This window comes from Necator americanus, chromosome IV, assembly GCF_031761385.1.
Source record: "Necator americanus strain Aroian chromosome IV, whole genome shotgun sequence".
NCBI classification, from domain to species: domain Eukaryota; kingdom Metazoa; phylum Nematoda; class Chromadorea; order Rhabditida; family Ancylostomatidae; genus Necator; species Necator americanus.
In genome coordinates, this window is record NC_087374.1 from 6,960,024 (window position 1) to 6,985,563 (window position 25,540).

The 25,540-nt window shown below is 40.1% G+C and overlaps 2 protein-coding genes across 3 annotated transcripts; one reads left to right on the forward strand and one right to left on the reverse strand.

The window, feature by feature from the left end:
- Positions 1-457: 457 nt before the first annotated feature.
- RB195_000554 (uncharacterized protein) lies at positions 458-8,428 on the forward strand (the record flags this gene model as incomplete). 2 transcript variants are annotated; one of them, XM_064196967.1, is made up of 9 exons in its annotated part: positions 458-575; positions 2,924-3,074; positions 3,142-3,332; positions 3,413-3,512; positions 3,728-3,853; positions 6,446-6,576; positions 6,645-6,762; positions 6,831-6,957; positions 8,291-8,428. In XM_064196967.1, the coding sequence occupies 9 exons, from the start codon at positions 458-460 to the stop codon at positions 8,426-8,428; spliced, it is 1,200 nt and encodes a 399-aa protein (XP_064052848.1). The 2 variants fall into 2 exon arrangements, with proteins under 2 accessions (XP_064052848.1, XP_064052849.1); XM_064196968.1 differs by lacking the exon at positions 458-575 and adding an exon at positions 1,670-1,763.
- Positions 8,429-13,374: 4,946 nt separating this feature from the next.
- Positions 13,375-22,107, reverse strand: RB195_000555 (uncharacterized protein; the record flags this gene model as incomplete). The annotated part of the gene is made up of 15 exons (XM_013437101.2): positions 13,375-13,422; positions 14,371-14,540; positions 14,596-14,733; positions 14,810-14,939; positions 15,000-15,082; positions 15,152-15,266; positions 16,496-16,600; positions 16,935-17,028; positions 17,114-17,222; positions 17,631-17,749; positions 19,016-19,113; positions 19,300-19,413; positions 19,679-19,780; positions 19,866-19,934; positions 21,946-22,107. The coding sequence occupies 15 exons, from the start codon at positions 22,105-22,107 to the stop codon at positions 13,375-13,377; spliced, it is 1,656 nt and encodes a 551-aa protein (XP_013292555.1).
- Positions 22,108-25,540: the final 3,433 nt, after the last annotated feature.

Sequence of the window (25,540 nt, forward strand, 5' to 3'; positions counted from 1 at the left end):
TTTTGTTTTGCCTTTTGACCGTTAGTAAATACAAATATATCAGTGACATAATGTAGCAATATCGCATAGGAATGACCAGAAAATAAAAAAAAGAAAAAATCCTTCAAAAAGTGTTTTTCTACGTTTGTAACATGTCTTCGTCGATCAAATTGCAAACAAATTTCACTCTAACTGTTACGTAGCCCTATAAGTTCATGGATGATGGAGGTGAAAGACTCAAATGTCCTCCATAGAGCAGTACGTTTCATCTGATTTGAGGAGACTCGGAGAGTGCTTCTTTTTCCTTCTCTTTTTTTTTCCTTTTTTTCGCTCGAAATAATACTTATATCTCCGTTACCGTCTGTTATAAACATCATTTTGAACTAATGCCATGCGCACAAGAGTTATGGCTTCTTACCAAAAAAAAGAGAGCTGAATTCGTGGATCTCTGATCACCCAGGAGGTACTATCATAACCTATGAAAAGCTACAGAAGTGCTGCCGGATCGAGACCGTCAGCTCACGACAGTACGGTGACGGTGGTCGACTTCGATGGTGGAACAAGAGCAGAAACTGCAAATGTTAACACACATGGAGGTCCCAGAACTCCTGAAGAGGCACCACGTAGTGCGGTGACAGTAATTCGAAAAGTTGCAAAAGTCTTGTTACAGGTCTCGAGGTCATTTTTTGGAATTAAGTGCCTTCGTATGGAAATGAGGTGCAATTTAAGTGGTAACGTGCAGTTCCGGATGAGAGGGGGCACTCAAGTGCGATCTTATTTCTGGAAACTCTATCTTCTTCTTTTTTTTCTGCCTTAGTAGCTTTAGCCTACATAACGCAGATCCTCTAGGCCTAATGCTTAGGTTTCAGAGTCATTTCCAGGAATAAGAGCTTCGGTCGAGTGCTTCTCCAACTACACTTTATCCCAGCTTAAGAAGAAATGAAAAGGTTTCACTGGGAGTTCTCGACCGATAACTCCTGGAAGAATGACCGGTCAAATCCAGCGTTCGTCCTGTGTGTAACGAATCCCTTAGCAATGTAAGACTACTTTAAAATGTTACATTTCATATTAGCGTATTGGCTGCTTATTTCGCTAAATTACTGACTCTTATGAGCTCAGTGCAGTCAGAGAAACCCCTGGAGTTGGAAAAAACCCCGCAGCCCATCACATTATTTTCATCCGCCACTGTAGCGTAAATTAAAATGCGTTGTTTTGTTTTGCGGACTTCACAAAGAACAACATTGTCCTTTGGATACACGCAATAAAAACGGGGAAAAGGGCTATAAATGTTTATTAGGAGCTACAAATGTAGGTGGTTGTGAATTTATTGCAAGTTGTAGATGTTTATTTCATCGTACTAGAATCCTCTCTGGTCCTGCACTTATTTCCAACGAGGTACAGTGTTCATCGTTAAAATTGCCGTGTTTTTTGGTCTCCTTGTATGCTTGAATCCCTAGGTGTTATTAGAATAGGAAGTAATAGGATGACGTGGGAGAAATGAGGGAAATAGAAGCCGAAAAGCACCGGAGGCGCACACATATGCAACGATTTCCCATTCCGACATCGGATAGTTTCTTTCTTTCTTCTTTTTTTTAGGAGCTTAAGCATAAACAAATGGATGTTTGATCTGTTGCGATAATTTCATATTTTGTGGACTTTTCATCTGCATACATCTCGCTTTTGTTTGCCCATGTGTGGAGCGAAGCCGCCGCCGCCACCACCACCGCCAACGCCGCCGCCGTTTCGTAATGCAGCCGGCGATTCTTCTCGCCGCCAGCGCGTGGGTGGGGGCGGCCGCTTCCGTCGCTCTTTTGCTCCTCGCCGTCGTCGTCGTCGTTACAAAGCGACGAGGGCGATGTCTTTGCTTTTTCAATCTTACATGTTCCACCAACATCGTTGTCGTCGTCGACTCGTTAATTTTCAATCACAATACCACTATCCAGTAGCCGGATGGATTGTTCGACTTTGAGGTCTTTATTTCTCCCTCGTTCTAATTCACTCTTTTTCTTTTCCCCTTCTTTAAATTTAATTCAATCAATTCCTTGTTCATTCGTTTGTTTTATTGCGAGTTTGTTAACTTCCTGCTATAGCTATTATTCGCTTCGTATATACACGATCGTACATTTCCCAATAATGTTTTAAACACAATTCGTGATAAAAATTTATGGTATGCACTGCTCACACAATTGCGTTATTTCAACATTTTTCATCTTTTCATTATTGTTCCATTCCAGTAGCTCATTGTATGTGAAAGTTGGAAAATTCCTCCGACATTTTAGTGTCGTATCAGCTTGTTTAAAGATTAATTCATGCTCTTCTTTATTGCGTAATGTGGTTTAAGTGTAATTACAAGGATCATATGTAAACATTACCATAATCCAACCATTGGAAGAGGTTTTTTTTTAAAATCAGATCATTTGAATGGGGAGGTCCAGTTTTTTTTGGCAAGTGTGAAGAAGTTCGTTGATGAGGAACTTTTAACGCAACAAGACCTTAGGTTTATTGCTAACAAAAGAAAATGAAACGAGGGTGTATGCTTTTAAAATCACAGTTGTGGGATAAGATGTAGTTTGGGGGGGGAGGGGCTTATAGCGCTGTTATTTCTGGAAGTTACTGAATCACTCGGCACCCTAAGATCTAAGCATTAGTCTTAGAGTATCTATGACATGTAATTTAAAGTTACTAAGAGAAAAAAGTAAGAGAGCTTCCAGAAATAAGTGCGCCTCCCCCTACTACATTTTCCCTCAGTTGTGTTTACCGATTTATGCAGTTACAAAAGTGTTTCCAGATTCGTCCTTGTTGTTCTTGCTTACAATCACTTTATTTAAATTACCTCTGTTATTCCTGCAGTAATAAAAATTAGACGCTAGTAATTTCCAGTTCTCCATCCGTTCTTCCACCTGCTGCGCTATTCATTTGCTGTTATTTCAACTGATCTTTCCAGGTATGGTTAGTACTCCACTTCCATCCACCTCATTTCATCGAGAAAAATGTATAACCGGAAAAGAGCTTAACCACATTATGGAAACTGAACCGCATTCGTTGTGTATTTTAGATTGCCGGATAGGTGGTCCCACCTTAAAGGATGCAAGCAGGTGAGTTTCTTCGATTTGCTTAGTGTTTTCGAAGTGAAAAGTAAGAATTGCGTTTCTTTGTGTTCAGAGTGCGGCTTCCAAATGTTTTATTTCGACGTTTGGTTAATTGTTCGCTGTCATTGTCAACTATATCACCTCGTCTGAACGATCCAGATGTAAAAGTGGTTGTAATTACTGAATGTGGATCTGACTGCACAACATCTGATGCACTAATAAATGCTCTGCAGAAAGCAAACGTGCACTACCAAATTTTAACAGGTAAATTTTTTGTCAGATATTAAGATCATATTTAGAAACACCGAAAATGTTAAAGAATTTGTTAAAGAAGACGTTTTCAGATCCTGTTGAAGATGTGCTTACAGCTTTTCCATTATTGTGTGTGGATGAAGAGCGGCAAGCTTCTCGATCATCTGGCGACGTAGTGTGCCTCAATCTAAAGTGCGTAAAGTCATTTTCCCGGGAATTAGATGTTCTCATCATTAGTAAGCCAAGTTAATAGAAATAATTATGTTAGGTCCGATTTACATCATTCCCTATTATCGATACTTCCTCTGAAGAAATTTTTTCGGGCTCTCTTCTTTTTTTTGTTCCCATCTCCGCCACGAGCATCCTTCATAACTTTCCTGCGAGTTAACAGTTAACGAACATTTCAGTGCCTTGCGGATTGAACCCAGTGTTCCTCCGTCGACTGACAAACGTCAAGCTTTTCCTGTTAAAATCCTACCTCACCTTTTCCTGGGCAATTATGAGACCGCAAGCGACGAGCAAGCTTTGAAACGGTGAGGATGTTTCACATTTGTAATCTTTACCATGAAGACACCACTTTCATTTTCTAATATAAACTTTGTACAGTTTTCTTTCTCTGTTATGCACTTGATGAAGGGGAGGGGGCGGGTGGGTATTCTTCTCCATTACTTCCTTGTGTTTAGATTATTCTTAAAGAAACTTTCGTGCATTCGAACTAGACTTTGGGTTTTTTTCGCTGATTTTCCATGCATCATGTGTGAGTGAATGGGTTTCCATTCGACAATCAGTGACCTAAAGTCGTTTTTTTGCTCTTGCCAATGAATTAATTTTCCGCTGACTAGTTTTGTTTTACTTTTTAGTGCTGTGAAAAAATTAACTACTATTGGAGTCTTGGTGGTAACATTAATCCAATTGAAATAACAGAGTCTCACGCCATGTTTTTATTGGGATCGCCGTAACGTTCATGTGCATTTATCCCTAATACTCTATATAGAAACTTCAAAAAGAAAAACTCAATGACTCAACATGACATGAAGCACGGTGTAATTGTGGATAAACTCCACTGATGTCATCGAATTATCCATATTTGGTAATGATTCTCACTTTGAGGTTGTGCCATACTTTTTGGTATATCATTGCAACAAAATTTACCTCCTAAGAATGCATTCTTGTATGTTTACGATTGTGTATTGTGTACTCACTCAATCGTGGTACATAGTGTTTCCGTGAATGTAGGAAATAGGTGTAGTGCTTCGAAACGTCTTAAACACACTTTTTGTTGGCTTATTACTCATACTCGCTTAGGTCACCTCTACTGTTTTGTTTTGTTGTTTAGGTAAACTATCAATCAAGTCATTGGATCTTTGCTCAAAACCACGCATGTGAAAAAACATGCATCCTGAGATCTTGGTTGCGTTATTGTAATTCATGTAGCCTTCTATGCATGCTCCTCATCCTAAATAGATTCTGGTTACTTTGTCATCACTTATTCTTACTTTAAATCTACTTCTTATGGTTTCATATGGTTACAAAACAATTAATGCACAGTTGTGGCAAAATTTACAATCTCAAACCATCGCTATGTTTTCATGGATTAATCCATCTGTGAACATCTGTCGAAAACTTTCTTTCTGGTCGAACTCTTATTATTTATTTTAATTTATTGGACAGGTGTTATAGACAAACCTCGTTTTCTATTTGGTTGTTGAATTATCATGTAAAGGAAAGGTATGAGTGATATGGCAGGTTTAGATTAGTCGAAGGTTAATCGAAAGTGGTGGTTTACTGCTGATGAGGCTGCCGTAGATGTTAAAACTTGCTCAGTGGGTTCTTCTATATCGGCTACATGAAACCCTCTTTCATGAATTCGAGCCCTTTTTCGGAATATTTGTTAAGAATTCCGATATGTTGACTCAATAATGAGGTCATATTTGTTTTTGACTTACTTGCAGTTCTGTCACAATGTTTTTATTTGTGGTGCCATCTATATCCCTACAAAGTTGGGCTGTTAATCGTTTCCTGACTACATGATATTTCCATGACTGCAACGAATTTAACGATTTCTATCATTGTGGCTGATCAGGCGAGGGTGTGTCCGCCGCATGTTTAACACAAACACCGGAAAGAATATGAATTTTTGGTCGAACACAGTCTCAGTTTTGATGATGTGGCACGATCCGCTCGAAAACGACCCCATCCCATTCCCCGCGAAATTACGGAACCATAAAAAACGAAAGCGCAAAGGTCACACAGATTGAGGAATAGGACCACTTGAGTTCGATTCTTCGCCGTACCGAGTTTTTGCACAAGAGAGAAAACTTAGAACTGCACTGCAAGATAATCTGCCAAAACCAATATGTTACATAGTTTACCATGGTTTTGTACCTAAATTGAATAACATTTGACGACCAAAAACGCTCAGATTGCGTACTGTTATGTTTAGAATATCGTTAATAACGTCACTTTGAGAAATACTTTAGACATGTGTTGAAGGAAAAGACTTGCTCTTACAAAATTCTTGAATTACTCATTATTTTTATTGGTTTTTGTGGGGGCCACCCAGTTTTTTTTTCACCTTAGATAAAACACAGATGGGAAAATCGACATTTTTCTTATCTGTGTTCCATCTGAATATTGGAGAAACGAGGAAAGCCTGTTAAATGTGAAATCCGTATTGGGGTAGGAGAAATCTTCGCTTACAACATATGGAAAAGTGCATTGCTTTACATCAAGTATGACCCTAGTTATTATACATTATTTATGATCATACACTTCTCCACGCTGGAGCAGAAATAAGAATTTTAGCGAGTTTTTCCGTTCCATGTACCACTTACTTTCTTATTCTTCTCTCCTCTTTTCTCTTTCCCTCTACTCTTTTCCATATCTCACTCTTTTTCATTCAGTTCTCAGAATTCCATTTCTGAAATCTGTTGCTCGCTTTTTGTATTTAAAATCAAAAGTTAGAAAAATCGTTAAATTAATGATTTTTTTTTGCCTCTTTTATGCTGGGGCACCAGCCGTCAGAAATTTTGGGACAAAATGTTGTTGTGTGCTTACGACCTAAAGACTATGACAGTTTCGTCACATTTTCTGAAGGGTCTTCGCGTCATTCAGTTTTTTTTTAGTATTGGCGTGCACTACATTATCAATGTTACTTCGAACCTCCCGAACCCTTTTGAAGATAATCCATCATTTCATTATCTTCGGATTTCTGTTGACGACAACAGCTCACATAATCTCACTCAGTACTTCTCAGGTTTGTGTTTCCACACTTTTCATATAAACGTTGATGCAATATCGCTATTTTTTTCCTTTTTTTTTCAGAGGCGATTGCCTTTATAGATGCTGCAGCACGTGCTGGTGATGCGTGTCTAGTCCACTGTTTAGCGGGGATTTCCCGTAGCGTAACTGTGTGCCTTGCCTATCTCATGACCAAGAACAAGCGAGTTTTCTGACTTTACTTCGTATTATTATTAATGAGCGTAATACAGTATAAGCTTTCCGTCACAGGTGGAGTCTGGAAGACGCATACGACTTGGTACTACGCAGAAATGCTAGCATAGCTCCAAACTTCCACTTCATGGGACAGCTCACCGAGTACGAGCGGCATTTAGGAGTGCGTGGTACCAATGTTGGGGTAGGTTTTTTTTTCTGTCCTTTCCTTTACGGTTTTCCTGGGATACACTACTGCCTTCCAATGCAAGGGACAAAATTCTTCTCAATTTCAATTTTCTTTTCGTTTTAATAATGAAGTAATTTGTTTTTGGGTCAGTTTTTCAAATTGTTTTCTCAAGTTCGCTCTGAAAGTGACAACAGTTCTTGGTGGAAAAGATATCGTTTTGTTTCACGAGTCAAAACTTAACCGCGACACAGGAAGAGTAGTGGAGATTGTAGTAGATTTCGCTGAAAATCTGTTGTATTTGAATCATCTCCGATTGATTGTAAGAGCTGCCACAGAGACAATGTTCTGAAAGTTAAGAAGTGGTAACGTTTGCCTTTTGCTCCAGGATGAGACTTCATTTGAGATAAGTAATTAAGACACATCTAAATCACATACAAAATCACTTTCTCACAATCAAATTCTTTCGTGCATCAACGTCTTGCAAGGATTTTATTGCAGCATCAGTATGCACTTCCATACCAATAATTTGCAATGCATGCGTTTGTACGTGGGAGTAGGGCTTTCATCACATCCATTAATGCTATTCTATTATTCCTTCCATTCAGTATATCATAAGATCGTTAAGACGAGAATTACTTTTTTACACGTAGGAAGTGTTCTGTTCGTTAATTAGCAGCAGAGAAACATCTATAATGATTGTAGTAAAATGCGTATCTCAAGCTTTTTACACATATCTTATATGTTCGGATCAAAACGACATGAAGATCGGCGCAAGCGGCTGCAATCGAAGCGGTGTGTTGGAGCGTAGCGGTTAGGATCGAGGAGGAAAGCAGCACTTTCTTTGCAGTTCGCAATTGTCCCATTGCAGTGTGCAGTGTAGTGGTTAGAGGTTCCGCTGCCTGCATGATCGATCGGAGGTTCGAATCCGCCGTAGTGCTCAGAAATCATTTAATCCATTCCGGGTCCATAAATTGGTAGTGGACTTGTCTGGGAGGATAAGAACACTGACTTGACACATCGGCGAGCCCCCGCAACTCATTGTATAGGGCAGTTACACGTTCGCGAACCTCAAACGCCTCTGAATTGAAGTGAGCGTGATGGCGCATCCCAAGCGGATTTATTAACGCGAGACACTTTATTTTCCTGTACATTAGACAATGCGAATCTTCCCATTTGAGTGAAATCCTTCCGCCTCCAACAATCAATAATAGCTTAGTTTTAGCTGATGTCTCTGTTTACCACCCACGTGCGTTCACATTCTTGTGTTTATGAAATAATCTCGTATAAATCCGAAAGGTTGTTAATGGTTCGGGTCTTTGGCTCATTAAAATAAATAATTCCTTTCCAGAAGTATCCATCAGTACCTCCTCTTTCGCCGTCCTGCTCCGCTCAGGCTGCAGTCGCATCTGGACTGCTTACTCCTCCACCTACAAGTTGCTCGACTTCTCCGCAAAGTTCTGCGCATTCAGTAAAGAGTTTCGACTAATTCTTTCGCATTCTGCTTTCATTTCTGATATGAGAATGTATGTTGATCAGAATCCAAGATTTTTTTCCTCGTGGTGTGGAAGAGCTCCTTTGTGGAAAGGTCATTTCTCTGTTCCTGTGCACATATTCCCACATCGCTCTGTGTGATACCAATCCTCCAACAATGTTTCTCAGTTGAATTCTATACCTCATTATCAAAACCTACACATACTGTACATTGTTGTGTTTACCGTCAAGAATTCTTTCATTTTGTTGTGCCTACTCTTCCTTGTGTGTTTCTGTGCATATTTAGTCATTTTAGTGTTTGATCTGATGCATCGGTGTTTGTAGTGGAAAAGTTGACAGAGAATATCATGATGCCATGACAAAGACCTCTAATATAATATCTTTGCCAGATGTTTTTTTCATTAATTTTCAAAAATAAATGGATAGTGTAACCTGACTTGGAGTTCCTCGTTGCGTATGACTGGCCTCACGGGTAACACTATCTTTCTGAGTTCGGTATGAACCATTATTGCACATTATTTTACTTTCGCAACAGTATTTCCTTCATCGATTGAACCGTTAATAGATGCTATACGCAACGCGTCACTTTTTTCTCTGCTTTTGTTTGTTTTCATCGGTGTGCCCTGTTGATAATCCAACTATAATCGTGTCAAAACGACATGAAGTCCGGCGCAAGAGAAGCGGTGAAGCTAGCGGATCGAGGTGGGACCATCGGAAACTCCACGGTGAATGCTATTTTGAGGTTATTTCTCAAATAAGAAAAGTCAGAGTTGGGACTAAATCCTAATTCTGGGGAATTCTCCTTATTCTCTAATCATGTTATGCGGTGCCTCTTGTTTGTGGGAATTTTTTCATCCTCATCTGAAAAAACTGAATGAAAAACAAAGCATTAAATTGAAAGAAAGAGGACGATTTAAGATGTTAAACAGCTGAAGAACTATGTTTCTCTTAAGATGAATTGTTTTTGACGAAAAGGTAGCCAACACTTACTAATTTGATTTTTACCTTCATTTCTCACTTTTCGTAACTGCTTGAGAGAAAGTCTTGAGCTTGTTTGGAAAGGTTGATTTAACCGGGGGTCCCAAAGTAACGATAAGGAATGCAGACGAAGAAACAAAAGCGAATTCAAATGATTTTCGAGAAAAAACTAATTAGGTTTGCATTTACTTTGCATATTTTTGACTGTGATATGCTAAGAACAAAAACATCAAAACAATTTCATTCTGGAGCGTTCTACAATGAATCCACATGTTTGCGAGCAGCTCTTTGTTTTGACACTCGGAAAAAACTATCTCATCCAAATAATACGATACGGAATGTTAGGATATGGAGCTCTCAACGGGATATACAATGCATTAGAGGTTCTAGCATGGTTCATTTGTTCTTCTCCATCGTCATAGCTCCAATGTAACAGTGTCCACCACTGACTAGTCTTTCTTGCAATAATTAGTTTTCAAGTGAACTGAGAATGGAGGAAAATATTGAGTGAAGCGCACGTGGTTTCGTAAGAGTTTACTGCAGACCACCTCAACAATCTTACGGCTACTGTTGCAGTTTTCTCAGAACAACTGCAGATAATAAAAAGGATAGAGTTTCTGGCGCATCAATCCACTTCGGATGCGCCATCGCGTTCTTTTTACTGCGATTCGTAATCGTTGAGGAATGCGTGTTGGCCTATGCAGTGACTTGCGAGGGCCGAGCGATGAATCAAGTCAGTGTTTTTATCCTTCCAGACAAGTCTGGTACGAATTTATCGACCCCCGGGGATTGAGATGCTTGGTTGGCATTAGGGCGGTTTCGGACCATCAACGGTGCGGCCCAGAGGAACTCTTAGCGACCGTGCTGCACCCGCTCCGCAGGAGATCGTAGCAAAGGAGGCCGGGCGCTACGAGATGTAGTTGGCACCGAACGTGTTCAACCGGATGAGCGCATTGATGAGACGGAGCGGAAGGGGAGGGGAGAGTGTATTGGGAACAAGGCAAGAACGTGCGTTACACGTTACTTCAATCGGTTGAACGCAATTGGTGGTGAGTGTGCATGTCCAATCCCTCCGATAAAACTTATGTTATGGATCATACACTATTTTGTACATATATATCCCCGGATTTTTCTTCGTTTTGTTTTCTATGGTTTTTCGCTATTTTTTTTCGTACAATAATGTCTGGATAGCCTTAACAAAGTGAACCATTTTGAACTTTGAATGAACTATTTTTTCTTCCAAGAATTCAGATACATACATGCAGAAGGAAAAAATTGGAACTTACAGTATAACGATAATCCTCATCTCCGGTACTCTTGAAAGCTGGAATAATCTCTTCCTCTCATATTTCATGTTAGGATATCTTTTGCTTTTGGTACGGTTACAAATTTGTGATCACCTCACATCACAAATTCTCAGGGTATGTGTTTGAATCTCCAAAACAATTTAGTACCTCTTGAATTATATCCTAGCCGGTGATGCAGCGTACGATTAGCGTTAGATAAGCAGACTCAGCTATTTAAGTAGCAACCAAGGTGAATCTCTCCAGGATACGCACCATCGGTAATTAGTCTGCAGAGGCAAGATCGGGGATGCTCGAAAATCCGGGGGACCCTCCTTACACGCACTTAACGCGCGGTCGCTTCTTGCAGGGATTGATGAATGCTGTGCCCTTCACCAACTGATCACAAGTGATAGGAACGGAAACTAATATAGTTTGTGAATCAGAAGAACTTATTAGAATCCGAGCTTTTGGAAATGAAGCTTCAAAGTTCAAATTTTGACAAAAAAGAAATCTTGGCTTGTTATTATGAGGCCCAAGTCCTGTGAGTAAGGAGAATTTTTCTATATTTGGTATCATTGTTCACTTTCCGATTGCTTCGCCATAGTGATTTTAATTTGGCACTTCTGTGGCACAATCCTGTGCAACATCAGTGAAAAAACCAGGTGACACTTGATTTCTAAGCAAAAGTGAAGGAATTCTGCCAGAGGGCCGTGATTCACGGAGACGGGCTTACCCGATCTCTTCTTAGTTCTTAGTTGGTTAGCTTAGTTCTCCAGTCTAAATAGCTGAAATATTGTGTAATGTAAAGATGGAAGATAAAGGATAAAGTCACTGGGTATCAATCCACTTGGGGTGCGCCCCCACGTTCGCTTCAATTCAGAATCGTTTGAGGTTTACGAATGTATAACTGGCCTATACAATGACTTGTGGGGGCTAGCCAATGTGTCGAGTCAGTGTTTTTATCCCCTCGGACAAATCTGGTACCAATTTATCGACCCCACAGGGATCAAAAGCTTGATTGGCACCAGTGTGGTTTTTAACCTCGTGGCTGCAGCGGATCTCTACCCGACTGCGCGACACCCACCGAAATGGAGGCGGCATTTTCTGGATGCAAAACTAGAGATGTGGTATGAAGGGTGAGGGTTGCGATGTTCTCCCAGCGAAAGTAGCTTCATATACGTTTGCAAATGTGCAATTGGGACGCCTTCCATCGTTTATGAATTATTTTCGAAATGTACTAGTGCATATCAGCACTTCCACGCATATGAATGCGGGGATTAAAGGCAGTGTATCATTGTTTTGAAGTGGTCACAGAACTACAGCAAAGCGTAGAATTTGGGTAATAGATTGCAGAAGCCATCGTTGTAGAAAACGGCGTGGAAGGGCGTTCGTTCCTACGAGATACGCCAGAACACTTCCCCTTGAACACGATACGGTCCTCTCAGCAACGTATTCATTTGTTTTACTTAAATAGACTGGTAGGAAGAACTCATTAGTCTTCGAGCACTCGCTCGTGGACGCGGCACGTGCACTAGGGTGGTGTGACAACATATCTCGTAGGAAAGAACGCGGTCTTCCACTCCGCTTTTTATGACGATTAAGGGAAGTTGGACAGAACCACCATGGGTTACAACCCGAACTCTACGGATTCCCTGAAATTTCGGTACTACGTCAATTTCGTGATATGTTAACTTAACCTTAATCTCTTTGTTCTCCATTCTGTACTGCTGAAATATTGTGTAGTGAAAATGTAGACATTTTCTCCATGCAAAACTAAGAGCTATGCTATGGGAGGTGACGGTTGCGGTGTTCCCCGAGCGGAAGTTGGTTCAGATACTTCTAGCTTTTTACAATTGGAACTAGTTCCACTGTTTCTCATGAACTCTTTTCGGTTTGTGCAAGTGCAAATCAGCACTTAAACGCTTACAATTGCGGAGAATTAAACAAATAACCCGTGCAGCGGAAGTGAAAACAATCTTGAAAACAATCTCTATAAAAAAATCCGTGCAGTCACGGTACAAACGTCTACATCAGTACAACTTTTTACGGGTTTATAAGAGTTCGTAAAAGACGATGGTGATAGACACTGCATTTCAGCGTATTCCGCCCTAAATGGACTGGTTAGAGGATTATGGAGTACTGGCGCGTAGATTACTCTTAAAAATTATGCTTTAGGGTTTGGATGACGATGAAAATATTTTGCTATTTATCGTCGATCAAAAGTACTCGGCTTTCACTTTTCTCATCATTCTAATGTTTGAACCAGCTGCAATCTAGCGAATTAGCAGTAGCAACAACTTTATTTAAAAATAAAACGAAATTGTATACACCTGAAAACCCAAATCAAAATTCACCCGTGACGGGGGGCATAACGTGACACATGGAAAAAAACATTGATCAGCATAAATGTATAGCAAAATGCATAAAAGTGAATTACAAACATCGCGGGGAGCAGGTGAAGTGATTCCAGAGGTTACATTATCGCCTTCATCAACTGGACAACTGATCAACTGATCTACGATGTACAACGATTAAAATTGTTGATGAGTAAACGAATATGGACTAGCACCAAGCGCATAGAATGCAAAACGACTATATAAGGAAGTAGAACAGGAATATCACATTTTGCAAAAGAATGGTTGTAAAAGCAGGTTGGAGCCTTCCTTGAGCGAACGGGTCATTGCGTTAGTACAACACCTCGATAAGGACCTTGCATTTTCAGATACTGCAAAGAAATAGTTTATGAGCTCTTAATCTATGATTTATGAGAAAATTTTTGTTACTGCAAATGAAGATTTCGTCTTATCGATACTCTGGACAACTGATAAACTGGTCCAAGACCTAGTTCGGTTCTTGCCTAATGTTTGATCTCTTCAACCTTCACACTCCAAGCTCATTTGAATTCGTACGGCCCAAAAATTCTTTTCAACTTTCGGCACTCTGCTGTCAAGCATGTTTATTGCGACACATAGTATGCACACGCTTCGAAATCACGAGGCAGTCTTGCAGTGTGAAACTACACTTCCATGATGATGACAGTTGCTTCAGAGTGTAGCACTGTCGAATATTACAAGAAACCATGGCAATAAATGCAGACACAACACCGATAAATAAGCAAAAATGATAGGTCAATGGCAAAGAAGAAAAATACTTTAAAGGCAGTGTATCACGAAATTGATGTAGTGTGGAAACTTGATGAAAAAATATAGAATTCGATGTGTAGATTACGAGATGAGCGTTTTATACTACGTTATTTGTGTTGTAGCGTTTGATACAAAAATAATGGAAAGAAATTCTACGGGGTCATGCTCAGTTCTTCCTAGTGGTCCTGAAAAACGACAAGAGAAACGACGTTTCTTCCTACGAGGTACGTGAGAACGGACCACCTGAGCTGGAGCATGTACAGGAGTGGGGTGTCCTGACGTACCTCGCGGAAATTAAGGCGGATCCTACTTAATCTACACCTCGAACTCTATATCTTCCATAAGGTTTCCACACACTACACACTACATCAATTTCGTGATACGCTCTCTTTAAGATTGCATTCATGATTGCCTGACTTTGTGGGGAAAACAAAGGCCAGTTCTTTAAGGTTATGGTGAAATTTTTAATTCCTTAACTTAGTGAACATAACGCGCTTCAATTTCAAACAGTACAAAAGATAAACTCCTACCTGTATGACAAGGCTAGGCCCTCCTGCAGTGATTTCTGGAGGAATCTGACTTAAAGGGCAATTTTCAATGGACATTATTTCGAGCGAAGAACAGAGTGCCAGCTCAAAAGGAAGATTGTGCAACGAGGGGTTGTCGTTTAGATATAATGACTTCAAGCAATCCAAGTGACCTGTAAAAGAATGGACTGAGTGATTTCAGAGAGGGTGATTCCCTTTATAACTCACCTATTTCCTCGGGTATAGACGACAACGAATTTTCACCAACTCGTAAATCTTGAAGACTAGCGAGATTACCTATCGTTCTGGGTAGGTTCACAAGTTTATTGGACTGCACCCACAATTTTGTCAGTTGTAGAAGAAATCCTATAAGTCAAGAAATTACAGGGAAAATTAACGTTTGCTACTGAATCAGGCAATAAACCGCATAGTCAAACGGTACCTATTTCACTTGGGATCGTTTCGAGATCGTTCTCTTCCAGATCAAGCTCTCGCAACTTCTTTAGATTTCCTATTTGCGCTGGCATTTTCTTAAGCTGGTTATTCGACAAAACCAGGATCTCGAGATTTACCTAAATACTTGACTTCCACTAAAAATCTAGACGGAAAAATATTGTAAGATATAAAATCACAAGCTTCTCTATGTCCTCAGGTAGAACTTTCAATTGATTTGTTGAAAGGTTCAACTCAGTAATAGAAGTCCAGCTTCCCATATCTAAGGTAAAATATTACAGTGAGATAAGTAAATAGTAAGGAATAGAAAAAGAAATTATTCAATAATTACCTAAAGGCAATGAGAGCAGTTCGTTCTCTTTCAGATTCAACTTTGTGAGACCGCTTGCTCGTGAGAAGATACCGATCGGAATTTTACTAATCCGGTTGTGCTCCATATTAATAGTCTGGAAGAATATAAAGTTATCAGTCGTTGTGATGAAATTATGATAGAAGTTCTGAAGCTTTCTATAATGTATTGACTTCATCTTAGTTTTTTTTTTTGTTTTTCTTTTTTTTTCTCTTGCTTACCTATACAGTCCAAAAACTACGTAACCGCACGAGAAAGCAAATTTTTTGTTGTGAGTGCGGAAAGAACAGGTCGAATGAAAAGCTAAGGAAAACAGAGAAAAAAAGATGGTAGTAATAGGATCTATGCTGAATGTTATGATGAACTACAGTATATGTCGCCTAGTAGCGTGGGCTAAGGTAACCGTAGGAGTGTGAACTATTTCATACTTATATCAGCAAAAATCTCTGTGTCATTCAAGAGTGACCTGCAGATAACTTTAGAATACTGGAAAATCCCGAAACTATGAAATCCTTTCTTGTAAAGTGGGAAGCAGTTTTTATATACTGTCCAGCTGATTTGTGATTTGGTAAACAGCAAATGAAGCATGCCATACTGCCCCAGGTAAAAATCAACTCCTGCTTTTAATAAGTTATGGGTTAAGTAAACAGAAAGCACTTAACTACTGAGGAACGACATAAGGCAGAATTAATATTACTATCAGAAACCTTGAAAATTCTTTGCGGACAACTCTACTGCTAGATACTTTTGTAAGTTCTCCCAATAATAGTGTATTGTTAAGCAATGCTATGCGAAAACAATACAATTCTTGGTTGAAGCCCACGGTGTTTGTACTTCATTACGAATTACCAAGAAATTTTCTGTGGTCGACGATAACTTTTCTTTCGAGGATTATATTGCATACTCCATTTAAAGTTACATAGCAATTAGCAGGGAATTTTGGCTCTTTTTTTTTCTGGGAGAGAGAGAGATAGAGAGAGAGAGAAATTGGGAGTTTCGAAACTCAAGGACTTTGAGGTATTGGCAGTTTAGAAAGCTATGGTTTTGCACTCCCTTAGTGTTAATTTAATGTTAATAAGCCAAAAGAGAACAGTAAGATAGTATACGGAAAGAAATGGTACAATCTACATTAACTGTGAAAATTCCGACATAGAATCTTTCAAAATACATGGAAAAACATTTTCAGAAACATTGTAAATCATATTTGAAAAAAAACGAGAGTTACAGTCAATCTAAGTTCCAAAGTTTCTCTAAACTTTGGAACTTAGATTGACCGTAACTCTCGTTTTTGAAACCTAAAGAACCTTGGGAAATATACGGACTTACCACAGCAGCAGCAAATTGTTGAGGGCCACCTTGTGGAAAGCCTGCGAGCTCGTTCCGAGATAAATTAATGGTTCTCAGCTTAGGAAGACAAGTCAACATAGCGTCCTAAACGGAAAAAAGTCAGCTGCATTCAGAAAATGTATCTCTTTCGTCTGTTTCCTGTTTTATGAAATGACTTCTACATTTGCCCGGACGCTGCTAAAGTACATGTCAGAACTATATTTAGTGATTACTAAATATACTTCTGACATGTACTGTGCCTCATCTCTTTGGCTGTCAATATAATACCTCTAGACGATCTGGTCTGATCGATAGTACTGTATATCGGGTGAACAATGGAACGCAACAAAGAGATTGCGAATTTTTGAGAGAATTTAGGGTAGCTCTGTCTAATATACATTTGGCCAAGAATAACTAAACGTGTTCTCCAACAACTCACCGGAAGTGTTTGCAGATGGTTCCCCTCTACGATGAACTCTTCTAACTGGGTACAGTTTTCCAGAGAAGCAGGTAATGATCGTAACTTGTTATATCTAAGAAAGTGTGTAAATGTTGAAGAAGGAAAAAAAAGCAGTGATGTAAAGGACACCTTCTTGAGTCTTTAAAATCTGCAATTACCTGATACCCAGTCGAACGAGGTTCTTCAGTTTACCCATTGTTTCTGGCAATTCTGTGAGGTCATTATGTTGAAGATCGAGCTGTGTCAAGCTAATGCACAATCCAAGTTCTGGAAAACTTTCAACATGTATATTGCTCTATTAATATGCCGCGGTCCCCTCAAACGTAGCTACTCTGTGCTTATCACAGTACCACAAATCTTAGACGTGTACTAGAGTAAAAATTTTGATGTGTGTTGGGTGTTTACACCCGTACGGAAGATGAAATCCTCTTTATGCATTTTTTTTCGAACCACCCGGGCGGGTGTCCTCGGCTATCTCATAGAGTAACGCTAGATCATTGATCCTGTACTCACAAGTGATGTCCCTGCGCTTTCGCTTTCACTTCTGAGAATCATGTTTGAAACCTTACCGACTAACAGAAAGAAATGAAACATCGAATATAACCAGTAGCCAGATTTTCTTCGTCAACTGCACTCTCAAAAGTGGTTTAAGAGAAGTTTAAAAGAACAACATACCATCAGGCACCTGCGACAAGTGGTTGTAGCTCAACAAGCACACAACCAAGGAGTGTATTTTACCAATTGAAGCCGGGAGACTATGGATCTTGTTCTCGCGCAGATCGATCATCTTGAGCCTAAAAAGGCCCGTTTCTTAGGAGCATAATATCTTTTTCCGAGAATAAATGCAATAGCCAGAACTCTAGCACATTTAAACATTAATGCTATGCAAAAAAGGGCAGCTGGAGAAGAGATGTGCAGAAGTTCTCGTTCTCTGGTCCCATGGTCTTCAATTTTTTCAAATCACAGTCGTCTGATTTTGGGCCAACGGAATCACCAATTTTATTGATCGATGAACGATCATTAACAATTTTGAATAAAAATAGAGAAGGCCGAAAAAGTAGGAAGAAAGTTATTGAATGGTTATCATTAAATGTCCCCACATAGCTCAATTCTTTGTGTCCACGCTCTTTTCCACGTACTTCTAGATCGGGGCGAAAACAGCTATTCTTGCTTTAGAAGCGACTATGATAAATAGTGGCCAATAACTCAGTAGTGAGGAGGGGCGAGGTCAATTTTAGCACCAGCTGGAGAATTGCTCTCAGAACGACGAGCTTTATGCTGATGGTTCCATTTCGACATTATTCTTCTAAGTTCGAGTTCACGCAGTATCAAGCTAAGAGAACAATCATTAAATCAATTGGTATTGCGATCTCTAGCTGAGGGGACTTAGTTCACACTTGATTTCAAGCAATTTGCACTTTATTTTTTTTCAGGTGGTACGAGGGAACGGCGTGATCCACTAATACGTCAATGTTGTAATATTTTGGACTCTTATATGTTTCTTAATTCCTAAGTAGAAACGAGAACAGCGCATTGGTAAGGGATCACCCCTACTTATGCGAGTGATGGACGACTGACAGATTACGGCTATATCGTAACAACTGACAACGGATGAAAATTGCAAACGTCTTTGTTAAAGTAGTAATGACTGAATGATTTCCTGTTCAACGAAGGTGATGAGCCGAAAAAAGTCGAGTGCCCCTACTTTTCATTAGTACGGCAGCAATAAAACATTTTGAAGCAGCTGGCTGTGACAACTAGCGTGTGGGTGTTCCCTATTAATAAGCATATGAATAAATAAGAACATCTATTCGGATCTGAAACTCCTTTCTTATCCTTTTTAACGAAATCCTGGTTCTGTTCTGCGTAGGCCTAACAATTAATTGAATCTGATTGGATTTCTGTGGAATTAAAGCCTCTAATCACCAAACTATCAAACAAAACTGCCCTGTACAGAAGTAAGAAACGTATTGTAAAAAAAAGAAAGCAAGCGAAGTTGTGATACACGAGATGATAAAGAAGAATGTTTCATTAGGGAAAATAAATCTGTACCAACTCACTTTGACAAATTCCCTATATCTTCGTCGATGCAAACAATTCTGTTGTATCGTAACCATAGCGTCTCTAGTGACGTTATGCGGTATATTACAGGTGGTATCTGAAAAAGATACAGCTCACAATGCTTATTGTTTCACAGTATCATGGATTCTATTAAAAACTCAAAAGTGACATGTTATATATATATATATATATATTTGAAAATAACGTAGTTGCAACCTCTTCCATCTTTTCTCTTACTCCAACTGCGAGACAGAACGTCTAGAAAATGAGAGTAAGAACGAACCTCTGTAAGCTTGTTGTGCCGAAGGTCCAACGTTTCTAACTGGGTAAGTGAGGCAAGTGAGTCAGGCAAGGAACATAGAGCGTTTTCACTCAGTCCGAGTTTTCGTAGTGACACCTAAATAGAGCAGTGAAGACGAAGAGATTCTAAATTCTAAGATGTAGTCAAGTCGAAACAACCTGAAGCTCGGTGCACTTGCGTAAGTGGCTGCGCTCGAAGCGGATAGGTGGATCTAGCGGTTGGGACCTTCGCTAGCTTAACTCTGACTGCAACGATGAGATAAGCGAGTGAGGGTCCCTGTGGACTCCAACAACTACCTTCTCCGCGCCACTTCGAACGCAGCCACTTACACAACTTCTCCAGTCTCCTTACTCAAACCCACCAAGTTGCCTAGTTCATGTGGTAATTGCGTGAGCTTGTTCTTGTATAAGAACAACTCGGTTAGCTGCGTCAGATCCCTGATAGATGAAGGTATCGATGTTATCTGAAATGCAAGAGAACTTTCTGAGTAACAGTAAAAATCCTTAGAGAGGAAATTGAAGCGTTCATCAAAAAAAAAAAAAACTTACGTCGTTTGAGCTGAGATCAAGTCGAAGATCGTGACTGTCGCGACATCTTTGGAATTCACGATGGAGATCCTGTAAGCTAATATTTTAGGCATCAAGGAACTGCTGTTGCATCATAGAATTCATCTATTACTAAATAGTGTTTATTTACGTCATCAAATCCCTGTAGTTGCTGCCAACTGAAGCGTCGTAACGTCTTGTCGCTAGTGAATTCAAGTCAAGTTTAGAAAAAAAATGCTTCCTATTCTATTTATCTGATATCTATATGCGACATATCTTACATGTATATGATCTCAAATCCTTATTTTCAAAATTTCACTTGGAAAATAGTCTCCTAAGCATGATAGTGCCCAGATATTGTCACAGTTTTCGTTCTCTTGGTCGTCGCTTATGACCAAAGAGCTGCTGCAATGTTGTTCAGTCCCTAGTGTTTGATGAGATATTTCACCGGTCTCCCAACTAAATTTTCTCTGTTCCTCTGCTCAAAACGTTTCTTAAAGTGCCCTTTTATTGTAGTGGTCGCGACCAGGTGGCCAGTGTGCCGTGTCGTGAGGGAGCGAGCAAAGAAATAGGAAAACCATGGGAAACGCTACAAATTGAACGAAAACAAAATATTGAACAATTCGTTGTTGATTGAGCGATTCAAAACGACATGAAGCTCGGTGCAATTGTGTGAGCCACTGCGCCTGAAGCAGCGCGGTGCAGGCAGCGGTTGGAATCGAGACAGGACCATCGCGAACTGCAGTCGTGAGTAGTGCTAGACAGGGTCCCCCTCGACCGCAACCGCTACGCTCCACCACACCGCTTCGAGAGCACCCGCTTACGCAAATACACTGAGCTTCATCTTTTTGACCCGACTATAAAGGTGTGGGTTCGATTAAGAAGTGTAACTTCAGTGAATGCAACGTTTGCAGAAATTTCCCGATAATGGGTTCTCTCCGATGGGTTCGGGACAGCGAGCGATGCAGCGATGACGTAAACCTCCTCCTATTCCTAAAAGAGGTGGGTCTGAACATGCAGATTAGTCTGCTCGAGGAAGCAACTCTTTACACTCGATAAAGTCCGAATTCCCGCTTTCATGGGCGTAAAAAGTTGCTCCGTCTGTTAGTGTGACTAGTCTAGCGTTTCCCTTCAATCTGATCTCCTAATTTTTTGGGAATGTCCCGCGTCTTCGTAGTTATCTACTTGAGAACTACGTTCCAAACTATATGCACTCTTGGATAGGGCCTAACATCGAGAAATTCCCTCAAATATTGTGTTTAATTGGCAGGGCGGACTCATTTATACATTATGCATATGCAACTGCAAACAAAATTCGTCATAGTATATTCGATTCCTGTGCAAAAAAGGTGAAATGGCATGTGAATTGCCAAAATATGGTCTGAAATTCAATTAAAAATGACAGAATACCAGATTAGGGCAAAGAAGCTGAACAGGAACTCTGATACACATCGAAAAGTATCGTTGGCACGAATTATACTACGTGAAAACGTCGACGTACGATGGGAAAATAACGTTTTGATATTTTGAAATGAAAGTGATGAAGTAGAGCTAGTTAGTGAACTGATTTTTCAAAACGTTCTGAAGTGAAGGGAGCGTCCGGTGAAAAACCACCTCATTTCCACTTCGACGTCTTTGGCGTCGTCGCGGGACGCTTACTTTCAGCACTGTGTCGTTGCAGCGGGAAATGAGCGTCCCGCAGCGAAGATCTCGCTGACACCTGGAACGCAGCACGGACTATAGGACTGCTCGTCCTTTTTTCCTCGTTTTCAAGTTTGACTGCGTCTTATTGGTTCGTCCAGGACGATAGTAATACCGAGAACTTATAGCGGATCCTTCCTCGGGTTTCTTATGCTATATAGATAACATCCCACTATTACAGATCCTATGTTATTTTAGTGAACAAGGTTTCTTCTTCAAATGAAAGTGGCCAGTTCACCAATCCTGTAAAGCGAAATGTGCGTATGCGATTTCTGCACTTTTAGCTAATTATATTGTTCCGAATCAAGCCCAAATTGAAACATAAAGTGCAACAAAGGTCCTCCAAAACCTGTCTATCTACTAAGCGGCAACTAAAACTCACCTTTTTCGGCTTTTCATTGAATGTAGTCGAGTTGGACGTTTTCTCATTGAGCGAATGACGCGTCTTACTTCTCGCAAAATTGCTCAAACGCCCAATCACTCCAGGACTTTTTGACCTAGCACCCTCTTTGGTGGGTCGAAATTCGAACTCTTTCGTATCCATACGGGCCTTGAGGCAAAGAGCCAGCGCGTCTGAGAGGCGCGCTGTGCTCACACACTTTCCACCAACAAAAGCCAGCGTAGAGTGGTGATTTCGTCGACGATCAATGCATTCAGCACAACCTCAGCGTTTTATCGTCGTAGGTTTTGCAGACTTGCGGATACGAATGTGAACCTAGCAAAGATTTCAGGATCAATATTGATTGACAAAACGGCTAGACACGAAGACAATTACGGCGCGCAAAATACAAGAAAATAGACTATAATCGCCGGTTGGTGATAGTTGAAAGTGGCAGCGAATGTGGGGGTCTCTCTGTTCCTTCTCCGTTTCCACACTATTTTTAGCGGTTTGCACTTGATTTGGCAAGGGAGGAAGATAGCAGGCAGACTAACGGCGCAATTCTAGAAAGAAGCAAACTGAGAGCACGCAACCGAAACCGGCAGTAGACAAGAGAAAATTGACGCCATGACATGTGAGAGAAGATGAAAGACCGGAAGTGGAAAATTGGGATGAAGGACGACGACGGTAGCCCGGGATCGCTCTTTGAATGTTAGGTGCAACCATGATACAGTGAACATAATCATAAAACAGGATCCAAAATCACCCTCAAAAAACCCGGGAAATGTGTAAATTCTTCTTTTTCTCCTTTCTTTCTTTATTCTTATCCACGAGAGAAACATTGATTGTAACCAGTCATACAGAAATGAGATTATCTGAGCTTACAAATCCAGTGTGGCTGAACTAAACTAAAGTGGCTCATTAGTCATTCGTCAACATCAAGGGATTTGAAGCGAAAAAAAAAATCGTCATAGAAGTTGCCGGCACATTTCTTTCGCTATCGGTGAAATGAGTCGGAAAGCGCCGACAACAGAGATCAATAAGGACCGTTGTTGTACTGATCTAAGAAAGAACGAAAGAAAATCGTTGGAACGTTGTTTTACGGATAACGTTTGACGTTAGAACAGCTGCCCGCAAAAGAAATGAGATTAAAATAGTGCAACATGCTGTTTAATCGCGTGTTGCACCGAAAAATCATGAAAAGAAACATAGAAGCACAGAAAAAAAAGCTTTTAAGGTACTAGTGCTAGTAAAATGAATGATACACAGACACTAGTGACTCATGGATTCTACCTTGGCGCGTATTATGAATGAGAATGCATCTATCAAGTACATACATATATGAGTCATCGCGGTCCTACGTAGCTGAAATGATTTCACGTACGAAAAACGATAGTGCTTCTAAGCCGAAAATGTGAATCCCTAAGGAATGATAAGCGAAGCAAAGAAGCGGAACATAGCACGTAACTTCGAACAATAAGTGGGAAGAAGAATGATCGATTAAAACACACAATGCTGTAAAGAAGAATAACAATACAGGGAGAGAGAGAGTGTGTGAGTGAGAGCGGTCTAAGTGGAGCCTAATGTCTCGTCATCGTCATCGGAACCGGCCCTCCCTTTTTATAGAATCGAATGGAAACAAATGTCAAGTAAATAGAGACGAATGATTGTTACATTTAGTTCCTATGTCTTAAATTCTTATAGTCACCCTAATTGAGGAAAATAGTATCTAAGTAGAAGCCTTAACTCATACACAAAAAGTAAGAAGTAAGAAGTGGTGAGAAAAGTCGGTAACCTCCTCCTTGAATCCATTTCAAAGACGCTGGCAGACATCGATTTCAAACTTTGAACGAAGCGAGAGCAACGCATGATGGACGACTATTCGGGCATTGAACAGAGCGGCAACATGAGGAATATCCACGGATACTTATTCTAGGGTAAAATCAAAAAACTCGTATACATTCTATGGTCAAATCTATCTCCCAAGAAATACAGTGGATACAGTAAGAAATGAGTAGAAAGAAAAAGAGAAAAGTAAAAAAAAAGTAGGAAACTCCTGGCAAGTAGGAAACTATTGGATCAAGCGATACGCAACATATACGTAGTCTGTGGCAAATTAGTTCATTCTAAATTACTAAATTTGAGCGATGCGGTTCGTAGAAGGCGACATTTAAGTCGTCCTCAAACATAACAAAGGAAAACCTTCAGCGGGGGTATCCCGAGTTGGAATCCAATAAAGAATATTAACAGGAGTATCGACAGAATTTTCGTGAGAGAATAGTCGAGAAAAACAAGAGGCGAACCACAAGAAATGCAGTGCAAATCGTTTCGTGTGACCAGTGTCTGGCCGCGACGTAGAACTTTCTCGAGAATTCGTCTACTACGTTGTCTACGCGGTTTTTTTTTAAAGGAAACCTTAGGAATCGATCACGTCAACGTACAGAAAAATCTTGCAAACATGAATTAATCAAAATACTTGAGCGTTAATTGGAATTATTCGTAACGGAGTTAGTTCCCTTCTTTCTTTCCTTCTTTCTTTCTTTTTCTTTCCTTCTTTCTTTGCTTCTTTCCTTCCTCCCTTTCCAACTTTTTTTTTCTCTTCAAAGAACAAGCACTGGCTCTCTAGTTTCCCACTAGAAGAACGTAATTACATTTTTTTTCTAAAATCGAATATTTGAAGTTGCTGGGTTCTTCTAGTTGGGAAATGGTGCTTTTTTCCCCACACTCTCTCGTGACCCACTTCTAAAACGTTCTTGTAACGTCAAATATTCAGAAGTTGTTGAGTCCACAAATGTTAAGAGCTGAACAAATGAATCCATGGAGAATCCTAGAAGATTGTACACATCCATAAAGCAAAACTATGGAAGCACTCATCTCAATTAAACGTTTCCTTTTCATGTGCTATGAGAATTATGCTTTTTTTAAATTAATACCGTTTGGAGAAGCTAAAGCCCACTTAGAGAAATCTGAGGTTCATTAACACTTATGTGATGACATTATAATAATGTACTTGTGCTGCTTAGCTGAAGTATGCAATTAGTGTTTTTATCCCTACAGACAAGTCTAGTACCAATTTATCGACCTCGAGGAAAAGCTTGTTTGGCCAACGTCGGGTTTTTAACGATCGACAGCGCAGTCGCAGCCAATTGTGCTAAACCCCCGCTTGACCAGCAGGAATTAATTTCTATTATAATTTCTATTAAAAGACAGAAATTCCTCGCCTTGTTCGCTTTCCTACATTCGAGTTAGTCATAATTAATTAAAGTGTCTGAGCGTTTCGGCGCGCTGTTTTCTACAAGGAGTTCGATTGAAGCGCGCCAACTGTGTGCACGCAGTTTTTTTACGACAACTAGCAAAAAACGGACGGAATCACCCCCTTCCCTTAATCTACGATCCCTTATACGATTACTGCACCTGGAATCCGTACCACCTCAGATTCGTGGGGTGATGCCTTTGATCAATCCGTTTGGGATGCGCCACCACGTCCACTTCAATTCGGAATCGATTGAAGTCACGAACGTGTAACTGGCCTATACAATGACTTTCGGTGACTAGCCGATTTGTCAAGTCAGTGTTTTCTATCCTCCCAGACAAGTAT